This window comes from Musca autumnalis, unplaced genomic scaffold, assembly GCF_047663935.1.
Source record: "Musca autumnalis isolate F117 unplaced genomic scaffold, ASM4766393v1 scaffold_5, whole genome shotgun sequence".
Taxonomy (NCBI): domain Eukaryota; kingdom Metazoa; phylum Arthropoda; class Insecta; order Diptera; family Muscidae; genus Musca; species Musca autumnalis.
Window position 1 is genome coordinate 82,624,717 of NW_027412088.1, and position 12,613 is coordinate 82,637,329.

Here is a 12,613-nt window from a genome sequence, read left to right on the forward strand (position 1 = left end):
TATTAGTAACGCTTTCGCCTTTTGGACGTCTTTCTTTTTTAGTTTATGGAGATACGATGCTTTGCTCAAAGCATTCCACCACTCCAAAGAACCATACGAATTGGGCGTACTATGGTCGTTTAAATCCAATAGATGATCTGCTGTCTCTGTCCCCAACTCTTTCCAATGGAGTTCTTGCATGAATATAGAGCTATTAGACCTCTCTTGGCAAGTGCTTCGACATTCCTTTCCCAAGTTAATTGATGATACAGAATAATACCGAGGTACCTAGCTTACAAGCTAACTCCATCAAGCATCGGTAGCGTGAATGCTTTGATTTTCCTCTTGTTTGTAACCTTAACCAGCTCTGTCGTTGATGGGTTCACTCCAAGATCATTGTTGTCTGTCCATCTCCAAAGTTTGACTAGAGCTCCTTGCATGAGTTCCGTTAGTGTTTGTGGGAACTTCCCGCTGATCGCTTTTATTCGTAGTTGATCAAAATCGTTAAGTATTTAATTTATCACCAGGAGCCACAGCAGTGGCGATAGAGCGCCACCTTTTGGTGTGCCCCTGATGACATATTTCCGAATGGATCTTGCAACGATTTTTTAGTGGATTATCCTGCTGCTAAGCAATCCAGCAATCCAGTTGGATTAAAGCTTCAATGTGTGCTGCTAATGTGTAGTTTGAGCCTTACATATTTCTCTCGTTAAGTCATACGAACTCATATAGCGCTGATTCTAAAATGCCTTTGATGTAGGCATGTTGCCCGGAACCTATAATAGAATTTGACAACTAGGTCCAGATCCCTAGGTCCAGCAGCCTTTCTAAGGTATTTAGCATTGAAAATATGTTCCAGGTGCCTTATGTACGACAACACTCACATCTCCGGTGGCCTGAAGTTGGTTGTTGGAGCACTTGGATGTTCTGGTATATCCATAAAGTTGGTTATTGGCTAGGAGTACCATAACCCCGTTTTGATACTACCGATGGTTTGATGATAATTCGTACTTAACCCCCTCTATCGACTCGCTAAAGCAGATCTAAGACCTCAGCGTAGCCTTCTTTATTTCACTGTTGTACTTATTCAAAGACACTTTGTAGTTCTCCCATCTGTGGACAACTTCGTTTTATTGGTTTTGTTGTAAAGCCTTCTGCGAATCTTCCTAACATTTCCTAGATCTTACGACGGCCAGACCGGTTGTCTTCTCCTACCACAGAAGACCTCATAGCTATCCCCAACAACCTGTGTAACATGCTTCACACGCATTTTCAAACTCTGCGGCTGCTGTAGGACAGTGCGGTGTTCCCAGCTTTAAGTTTACTAAATTAGCGAATTTGTTAAGTCAGTTTTATGTGGATTACTACATAATGGATGCCGAATGCCGTAGATAGAGACTTGGAAAAGTATTTTCCGGTTGTCGGAAAAGAAGCACTCATTGGATACTTTCCAGTCAGTAATAAGGGATTCGTTATTATTTATAAGGGTTATATCGATAACCTCCACCTTGTTCTATTTTGAAAATACCCCAGCTCACATTACCTTTCATACCCCGAAAGGCCTGGAAGAATAAAGAAGGCGGAGCAAATTTCGAACTAGGTTGCCCTTTTCTTTTTTATTCCAAAGACGTATAGCAATAAAGACCAGAACAAATGCATTTTCCAAAAACATATGCTAATAGTTCCACATTTTGGTTACAGATGGCTACACAACTCACTGGAATTGATAACAGCAATGCCAATCGTTTTTGATTCCCATTTATCCCCACAGAAAACATAATCGTCGTGTTTTGTGGCTGAAATTTATTTATTTTTTTATTGTTCATTCAATGAAAAAATCAAAAGCGAATTCCGTCAAACTTGAGTTTTAATGTTTTTTCTTGTCAATATTCCAATGAATAACAGTTTTCGTTTAACAGAATGTTGCTATGATATCGTAGCAACAGAGGTTAACTCCACCTGCAGTTAATTTTTAACAATTGACTTGTCCTATCTTATAATATTGACATCTTTGTTTATTCTTTTATCAGAAACAAGCAAGGCAAGCAAGTGAGGCAGCTTATGTACCCAGGCCTTAAGTTTATGTCTCAAAATAAACTCAAATAAGGAATCACCTCCGACATTTGCGTCGTTTCTACCCCAGTCGTATTAGTGAGCATTGGCATCATATCCTAGGATTATGAGGCATGAGCTCCCCATCTCCTTAATTAGCCTCCTCTCCATATCATGGCCTGGTGGGTCGAGGCTTTCAAACGGAATGTAGATGCATAAAAAGATGATGGCTCCGCTGAAATTGTGGGTACGTCGGCGAACAGTATGTCTTTGTACTAACCTTCCAATGGTTTTACATAACAAGTAAGAACGGCGTTAAGTTCGGCCAGGGCGAACTTGTTATACCCTCCCCCACGAGTAGTCAAAGATGTAAATATACTAAGTCCCGGTCCACACTAGCATGTATTTCATTAAAAAATTTCATGAAATTAGGTGTTCTTAAATCGAATTCCCCACTACAGCAATTTTATGATTTTTCTCTACAATGGAGGTCGATCTAGAGACGCATAATTTCATGCAATTTTTTCAATGAAATCACTCTAGTGTGGTCCGGGACTATGATAGGAAAAGTCAATTGTGAAAAATTAACTGTAGGTGGAGTTAACCTCTGTTGTTACGATATCATAACAACATTCTGTTAAACGAAAACTGTTACTCATTGGAATATTGACAAGAAAAACATTTAAACTTAAGTTTGACGGCATTCACTTTTGATTTTTTTATTAAATAAACAATAAAAAAAGTAAAGAAATAAATTTCAGCCACAAAACACGACGTTTATGTTTTCTGTCGCGAGAAATGGGAATCAAAAACGATTGGCATTGCTGTTATCAATTCCAGTAAGTTGTTTTGCCATCTGTAACCAAAATGTGGAACTATTGTCATATGTTTTTGGAAAATGCATTTGTTCTAGTCTTTACACCTATACGTTTTTGGAGTAGTATTGTAGTAAAATGAAACAATTAGTTTCCTTTACTTTATGAATTCTTCTTCAATACCAAATTTCTGCAAGATCGGTAAAACAATGTGCCTAACCTTCAGAATACCAGAATTCCGGAGGTACCGTTCCGTGGGGGCTATATCAAAACTCCGATTTATAACTACAAATTTCTTTCGGAAAGTTTTTAAACTTAAAGAAGACTAAATACCAAATTTCCGATATTTCGGTAAAACCTTCAGAATACCGAAAATCAAGAGGTACGCTTCTATGGGGGTTATAGGAACCCGCGGACCAATATTTATGAATTTATAAATGAAACACTGTAGCTTATTTTTTTAATTATTTCTTACTCATTTATTATTACAGAATACAGTTATATTTTTAATAAAATGTTCATATCGTATGGTTTAAATATAAAGGAACACATTTCTCTTTACTATTTGCGTATTAAAATAATCCATCCGATGACTTAAACGATAATGCCATCCTTCTTAGGTATCTCAGCTATTAAGAGTGATCTGCATGGCATTGTATCAGCATAAAGAACACTGTCACTATTCGGTAGAAATACTGTACATTTTTGTCTATGCTGATCCACGTTTAATTGGTACAGGAAAATGTGGACGTGGTAATTCATCAAGGACTCCTCTCTCTTTTCTAGATACCAATTTCATGGCCAATGTCACCGTGAAAAGCAAAAACAATGTCATAAAAATTAACACAATTGAATGGATTTTCATCGTGAATTGCGATTAGTTTTTTATCTCTCACTTTTAGATTTGTATTGCAGTAAAAAACTGCACCTTTCAATCGATTTGCATCATCTTTTATAAGCACTCGAGTGCAATTTTCCTATGTATATGTAAACATATGAATGTGTATTTAACGAATATGTTTGTGTAAAAGTATTTTTTTAAATAAATGCTTTTAATGGCGTGGTTAAACCATTTAAGTTTATATCGAAAATTCAAAACCACTTGTTAGTGGTTTTAAAGTAAATTAAAGAAATTTCTTTGCAAATGAGTCAAAATAACAATAATGATTGTACCATGGTAGAACAAATACAAGGTAAAGTTAATACTACAACAAATACAACTCAAACAACAACCACAAAGGAATTTGTTTTTGTTTGTAACGTTACTGCCAGTTGTATTTGTAAACAAAACAAGGAAATGTCTATAAATTATTGGAATTTAAAAAACTAATAATTTTTCACATTTGGTTGAATATTTTGGAAAACATGAATGAAAATTCGTTACATTTTTAATTTTTATGTTTCCACATCATTCCACTAAATGCATAAATTCTCGCAGAAAGTAGAATTCTTGCAGAAAAGTTTGGGGTCGCTGGAAATTCATAGAAAAAGGAGAAGCTGTTTCAATGTTTTGTTTTAGAAATCAAAGAAGCACATGTTTATTAGGGCTTTATTTTTTTTAAATTTAAACAAAATACCTCACATATTAACAAACGTTGTATCGCCCCTACAAGCGTGGATTTACTGTGCGGCTTATCGTTCGAACTTGGAGGAGGTTACATATCATTGATATGAAGAAGTCTTTCTGGGAAATGGTTTTTTCCGAATGATATATTTTTTTTCTCAAAAAATATATGTCCCTAATGTACATCGAAATAGAAATAAACGTATAAAATGTCATATGAAATTTGACACTATCGTTACAACCCAGTTCAGTCAGCTGTGTATTGCTGCTACCTTTTCTTATTCTACCATGGTACCTATGTATGTTTATGGTATAATACATATATATGATTGATTTGAAGTACGAAATAGGCGCGATGCGGGGGCTTAAGTATACCATAGCTTCGTTCCAGTACTGTTTTAATGATAAAAGTGTCAAAAGAGCAAACTGTCGAAAATGAGTTCTACATATATGAAGACGTGGACCTATAGCGATAAATTTCATGTGGAAAGTTTTATACCTCCAACGAAGACTTAATACCAAATTTCAGCTATTTCGAAGGGATATTAAGGGCACAACCTTTAAAATACCAGAAATCCGGAGGTACCTTCTATGGGGGCTATATGAAGACGTATACATATACCGGCAAATTTCAGGTGGAAAGTTTTATACCCACAACGAAGACAAAATGTCAAATTTCATTCATTTCGGCGGGATATTGTGGCCACAACCTTCAAAATACCGAAAATCGGGAGGTACCTTTCTATTGAAAATGCCGAATATCGATAGGTACTGTTCTATGGGTGCTATATGAAGACGTGGACCTATGTGGACAGATTTCACTTGTAAAGTTGCATACCCCTAACGAAGACTTAACACCAAGTTTCAGCCATTTCGGTGGGATATTTAGACCACAAATCTTTGAATATATTTTTGCATATGCTCATTTTATGCAGATATGTTTAAATATGTCAAAATATGCACGATATGCAAAATATGCACGATATGCAAAAATTTCTGGGCCTAATTCGTTTTATTTTGTGATAAAACGAATTTCTGTCTAATCAGATTTTCTCTACGACCATCCTAACCATAATGCATTTGCATAGGATTCCGCTGTCTACTCATATGACATTGATAGATAGTGTAAACAACCCTTTATAGAACATTAATCTTATTCTGCAGTGGCCCGTGATTATTGCCACCGTTAGTTTCAGATCAGATTTCTTCATGTTGAGCAGAGTTGTAGTTCTTTGCTTGGAGAGGATTGGCCACATTGCATTGGTTCCGGTCCACACTAGAGTGATTTCATTGAAAAAATTGCATGAAATTATGCGTCTCTAGATCAATGTCGTGCTTTGATATTGTTAAAGTTACGAAGTTTTTCGGCAATTCACACACACACGACCCGAACGCAACGGAAGAGCACACAAATGTTTTGATTTGTTTTTGTTTTGCAGCATGCGTGCATACAACGTTACTAACACACTGGCAAAAGTTGCAAATATTGAGAATTTTGTGTGCCCTCTTCTTGGTCGGCTGTGCTCTAGATCGACTTCCATAGAAGAGTAAAATCATAAAATTGCTATAGTGGGGAATTCGATTTAAGAACGCCTAATTTTATGAAATTTTTCAATGAAATTCACGCTAGTGTGGACCAGGACTTGGATACCTTAACAGCCAGTTTTTGTATTTCGAAAGAAGAATGTGTGCGAATGAAACACGCCCGAACTTTAGTTTTCGAAGTAGTTTTACCTTCGCTTTTGCTTCAAAACAAAAAACAAATTTCAAAAACACACAAGAGTTTGGACGTGTTTCTTTCGCACCCATTCTTCTTTCGACATACAGGAACAGGCTGTATATCTTACTTCATGCAGAAAATACCAGCTGAGCGAACTTGAACTGCTAGAATAAGTTATTGTAAATTAAATTCTCATACAAACACAACAAATGTTGACATTTTGGTTGTACAACATTAAGTTTATTTGTTTTCTTTTTTCGAGATACATACATCTACCTAATTCTATACAGTTTGACATTTCAATACCTCACAGCGAATTCAAACGACAAATATGAATTTTGACAGCTCAAATCGAAATCATCTGATTTTGCCGGAGGACCTATAATTGGGCCATGGTTGTTGGCTTCCACATCAGTTGACTCCGATAAAAGAATAAAGAAGAACAGGACAACCTAGTTCGAAATTTCTAACTAGATTACCCTTTTTTATATCCTTTTATCAGAAGCAAGCTGGCGAGGCAGCTTATGTACCCAGGCCTTTATTATGTCGCTGTCCTATGCTTTGAATCATGGGTGAACACACGAACCAATCCCCGGCAACCTTCTGCCGAACCAAAAAGTCTACTTCTTCTTACCATAAAACTCATAAGATGAGAACACAATGAGAAATTCATGCTTATAGTACGTTTAGACTTATAAATCCACTCGATTTCAAATGTCAATTCCATAGTATATACGTCAAATAAATCGTAGTTCTAAATCCACTGGATTTGATTTGACATTTATTGTATGGGATTGACAGTTTAAATCATAATATAATTTCATAGTCTAATAGTACGTTTATATAACCGGATTTAACAAACCCACTGGGTTTCAAATGCCAATTCCATTGCATATATTTCAAATAAATCCTCATAAAGAAGGTTAACCATGCAAAATGCTATAATATAAACATGGCCTAACAGGCGTTTTATCCAAATTTATGTGTAAAGGAATAAAGAAATCCAAAATCGCATTTGATTGCCAGTGTGGTTGTTCACTTTTGTCAGTCATCAGCATGACGTTTGGTGTGGTAAATTCCCCGATTATTGTTATCGATGTAATACTATGTTTACATTTACGAAATCCACTCGATTTCATCTGTCAATTCCTTTGTGTATACGTCAAATGAAAACTCATCAGAAATCGATTGGATTTCATTTGACGTTTGAGCAATGGAATTGACAGTTGAAATCGAGTGGATTTCGTAAATATAAACATAAGCTAACACCTTATTATTCCACCATGGTCATCAGTTGTGGGATTCTGTAAAGCTGGGTACACATTAGCTTTGTTCCTTTACTTTTTTAATGGTAAGAGTGGTAAAAGAGAAAAGTGTCAAAATTGTTCAAAATTGCTCTCTCATGAACATTTTTACCAGAAAAGTAAAGGAACGGAAAAATGTAGATCCGGCAGCAATGTCAGAAAAAAACATAAAAAATCAATTTTCGTCTTTTATTTCACAGTTTTTGATTTAGTGTTGTCAGTGTTCGACTTTTTCTTCGGTTTTTCGTCCATTTTGTGAAATAATCGTCAAACAAAAGTCGAAAAATCAGTTCTGCCATTTTCTACCTACAGAAATTTTGCTGGTAGCCTGTGGTAGAAGAGAAAGCCATTTTCGATCTCTCTCCCCTCTCAGTCTCTTAAAAATTGCTTCCAGTTTTGACACTTTTCGGGGTTAAGGAACGCTTTGCAGGTTAAAAATGGTAACAAATGGTTAAAATGGTAACCACAGGTAAGTAAAGGAACACAGCTATTGTCAGTTTTCAATGTCGATATTTCGCAATTATCGATAACTGTCAAACCGTCCATCAACCACAAAACATTTTGTGGTTGCATGATGAATGACAAAAATGAACGACCATACTAGCAAGCAACAACAAAGCTGTCATTCAAAACTGACAATGTGTACCCAGCTTAACACATTTTTGCTGTTACCGACAAAAATCGGTAAAATTAAATCGCAAAATGATGACTAAAAACATAAAGAAAAATTAGCTGCGCTGTTTGTATCGGTAGAGGCTACCGACTACTTTTTATTAATCGTTAACTTACCGAAAAATTTCGTTAATTATCGAAATTATAAGCATTTTAATTTTACCGACAATTATCGATAACAGCAAATATGAGCTACAGAATCCCACTACAGGCAACCACAAAATATTTTGTGGTTGATGGACGGTTGGGCAGTTATCGATAATTCCGAAAAATCGACAGTCAAAACTGATTGTGTGTACTAGAGCTGACAAAAAATCGATGGCTCTATCGATAATATCGATTATTATTTAAAAATTCAATATCGATATATAGTTTTGCCTATCGATATTATCGGAAATCTATTGAAAGAAATAGAAATTTCGCTGCTTTAAAGCTGGGTACACATTGTCAGTTTTGAATGTCGATATTTCGCAATTATCGATAAATGTCAAACCGTCCATCAACCACAAAACATTTTGTGGTTGCATGATGAATGACAAACATGAACGGCCACACTAGCAAGAAACAACAAAGCTGTCATTCAAAACTGACAATGTGTACCCAGCTTAAAACCTTATATCGAAAATAGTAGCTTCTTGCAGGTTCTGGAACAGAGCAATAATGTTGGGAATATCGATGGTTTGCCAGCTATTGTGTGTACCCCTCTTAAAAGCTATCGATAACTCTCAAATCTTGGTTATCACTTTACAGTACCGCAAGATCAAGAAGAAGAGTTGGTGTTGTTTACATTCTACATTTTCCATAAAACGTTTGTTTTTCTTCCTTCTCGAACGTAATCAGAATGGCATCCACATTGGAACAGTACATCAACCATACAGTGTCCATAATAACGGCAGATGGTCGAAATTTTATTGGTACATTAAAAGGATTTGATCAAACCATAAATATCATATTGGACGAATCGCATGAGCGGGTTTTCTCAACAACGTCCGGCATAGAACAAATCGTTCTGGGTTTGCACATTATACGCGGTGATAACATTGCTGTTATAGGACAAATAGATGAAACCATTGATTCTCGACTGGACTTTGCCAACATTCGAGGAGAACCCTTAGGTCCGGTAGTTCATTGATGATGAAAACCCCCTTTGCCTCCTGCCTAGTCCATATGAAACAAACAAAATTGTGAAATAAAAGAATTCATTAAGTTTAAGTAAACAAATTGTGTGTTTTATTTTATCTTCTCACTCATCATTACAATCAAAACAAACTTCATGACATTCCAGATTTTCCAAATTCACCACAGCTATACTTTGGGTTTTGGCAAATCTCGGCACACATACCAAACGTGTTTTCTGGCCCTGTGTTCCTTCATAAAGCTGGGTGGAAAATTCAGCACAGTTACCCACAAAATACACGTGTGGGCACTCATTTATAACAAAAGGATCACAATCCAAGTACGGATAACATGCTAAGGTATCGGGAGCTGTTGGAGCCAAATGACCCCATTTAAGTGTAGAACGCAAGGCATCCAATGGTTTTTCGAAACCGGTGTTTCTTAACATGTCATTAACATTTTGTCCCGCCGTACCCATGATAAGAGCATCATCCACAGAACAAATATAAGGATTTGAAACACTCTGAAAACTTTCATGTTTGGCAGCCTTGGGAAACATGCAGCTGTGGAATGGTTGCTGAGGCATCATAAAATTTGCCGGATCATAGGCTCCTGGCATAACATCAAGATTTATAGAACTAGACCAAGCCGCAAACCATTCATCCAGTGCATGCATTGCATCGACATCTTTGGCTTCATTAGGTCGCGATTGTAATGAGGGTAGGCGTTTTTCTTCACTGCTCTTTACCGAATTGCCAGCAATTATAACTCGCAACTTTTTAGTTTCACCCGACTGAATTAAATTACCTCTTAACCAATATTGGAACAAATTAAGTGAGTCGACAAAATTGTGGGAATTAACTTGATCCAAGCCGGATAATAAAATAAGCAAACGATCCTCTCCTTTCTTGGGCAACGGTCTCTGTATGCCACCCTCATAGAAAAGGATTTCCTGGACATCGAAACGGCCATCTTCTTCTATTAAACCCATAACGGCACACACAACTCCCGTGGCCATTTCTTCACATCGCACCTTACCGTGTAGACGCACACGTTGTAGCTCATCTTCCAATATTACCTTATCCTCGGGATCAGAATAATGATGTCTGGCTGGCTGAGGGGCCAATTGATTTTCTTCGGATATTTCTTTGAGTATACTAGGCTTGTGTTCCTGATGTTTGTAAATTGTTCCAATGAGAATACATTCTTCTTCGTTCTCTTCACGTAGATCGCACAGCTTCTTAATCGGTACTGTCTTACCCCAATGTTCCTCGGCTCGTTTGGTCAACAGTGCCGTCATTTCGGACAAACGATGAGAATACAAATGAAAAAACTGCCTTTGATAATCAAATGACTTTGCCAAGAACTTCTGGGAAAGATTTTCATATTTCTGTGTGACCATTTCTTTATTGTGGGTACTTTTTGTGTTGTTTCCTTCCAAAGATTGCTTATTTTTCCGCTTTGTTTACCTTTTTGAACCGCCAAGCCAAGATATTTTCGCAATATAATTTTCTATAAGGGTGTTCGCATGGTATAGCGATAAATTATTGGTTATCGATATAATAGCTCTGCTCCTTTACGTGCCTGAGGTTACCATTTTTAACCTGTAAAGTGTTCCCTTACTTTTAATAGCCTACAATTTATTGTTCTGTTCCAGAACCTGCAAGAAGCTTCTAATTTTTAATACGATAACATTTTTTCCTTTATGTTATCGGAAAAAATAGTAAGAATTAGTAGATTCTTCCAGAACTGTAGTGCGATTCTCTAACTCATTTTTTGAGTTACCGACAGTTGTCGGTAAAATTAAAATTCTTATAATTTCGGTAATTACCGATGTTTTTCGGTAAGTTAGCGACGAATAAAAAGCAGTCGTAAAGTTCTACAGATAGCAAGAGTGTTGTCAACTTTTATTTGAACTTTTCATTCATAATTTTGCGTTTTAATTTTACCGATTTTTGTCGGTAACTCAAAAAATGTTTTAGAGAATCGCACTACTGGAACAGACTAAATATGATAGCAGTCAGGGGTGCCAAGTTGGTGGTTTTCCCGCTACTTGTGGTGATTTTTGACGTACAAAAAACACTGTTTGAGCAGGAATGTCAACTGTTTTAAGGTAAAAATCGCTACAGACCTATGGTGCGTATGTGGATGTAGCGATTTTTACATCGAAACAGTTGGCATCCCTGATAGCAGTTTACCACTTTTACCATTTTCTGCCACTGTTACCATTTTTAAAAGTAAAGGAACAGACCAAATGTAAAGCAATGGTCTGATCCAGAACTGCAAGAATCTACTAATTTTTACTATTATCATAGTAAAAAATAGTAGACTCTTGCGGGTTCTGGAACACACATCAATAGACTGCGGAATCCTATGCAAATGCAGTTGGCATCCCTGATAGCAGTTTACCACTTTTACCATTTTCTGCCACTGTTACCATTTTTAAAAGTAAAGGAACAGACCAAATGTAAAGCAATGGTCTGATACAGAACTGCAAGAATCTACTAATTTTTACTATTATCATAGTAAAAAATATTAGACTCTTGCGGGTTCTGGAACACACATCAATAGACTGCGGAATCCTATGCAAATGCATATATGGTTAGGATGGTCGTAGAGAAAATCTGATTAGACAGAAACTCGTTTTATTACAAAATAAAACGAATTAGGCCCAGAAATTTTTGCATATTTTGCATATCGTGCATATTTTGACATATTTGTACATATATGCATAAAATGAGCATATGCAAAACCATATGCAAAAATATATTCAAGGATTTGTGGTCTAAAAATCCCACCAAAATGGCTGAAATTTGGTATTAAGTCTTTGTTAGGGGTATGCAACTTTACAACTGAAATCTTTCCGCATAGGTCGACGTCTTCATATAGCCCCCATAGAACGGTACCTACCGATATTCGGTATTTTAAAAGTTGTAGCCTCAATATCCCATCGAAATGACTGAAAATTGGTATTTGGTCTTCGTTGGGGGTATAAAACATTCCACCTGAAATTTGTCGGCATAGGTCCATGTCTTCATATAGCCCCCATAGAATGGGACTTCCCGATTTTCGGTAGTTTGAAGGTTGCGGCCTCATTATCCCACCGAAATGACTAAAATTTGGTATTTGGTTTTCATTGGGGTATAAAACTTCCCACCAGAAATTTCTCGGTATAGGTTCACGTCTTCATATAGCCCCCATAGAACGGTACCTCCCCATTTTCGGTATTTTGAGGGTTGTGGTCTAAAAATCCCACCAAAATGGCTGAAATTTGGTATTAAGTCTTTGTTAGGGGTATGCAACTTTACAACTGAAATCTTTCCGCATAGGTCGACGTCTTCATATAGCCCCCATAGAACGGTACCTACCGATATTCGGTATTTTAAAAGTT

The 12,613-nt window shown here is 36.6% G+C and overlaps 2 protein-coding genes across 2 annotated transcripts; one reads left to right on the forward strand and one right to left on the reverse strand.

Moving 5' to 3' along the window:
• The first annotated feature begins 8,856 nt into the window (after positions 1-8,856).
• On the forward strand, positions 8,857-9,327 carry LOC141404644 (U6 snRNA-associated Sm-like protein LSm8). The gene has a single exon (XM_073988160.1). The coding sequence runs from the start codon at positions 8,948-8,950 to the stop codon at positions 9,236-9,238; it is 291 nt and encodes a 96-aa protein (XP_073844261.1). The 5' UTR covers positions 8,857-8,947; the 3' UTR covers positions 9,239-9,327.
• Positions 9,309-10,940, reverse strand: PolD2 (DNA polymerase delta subunit 2). The gene has a single exon (XM_073988159.1). The coding sequence runs from the start codon at positions 10,622-10,624 to the stop codon at positions 9,350-9,352; it is 1,275 nt and encodes a 424-aa protein (XP_073844260.1). The 5' UTR covers positions 10,625-10,940; the 3' UTR covers positions 9,309-9,349.
• Between the last annotated feature and the right edge of the window lie 1,673 nt (positions 10,941-12,613).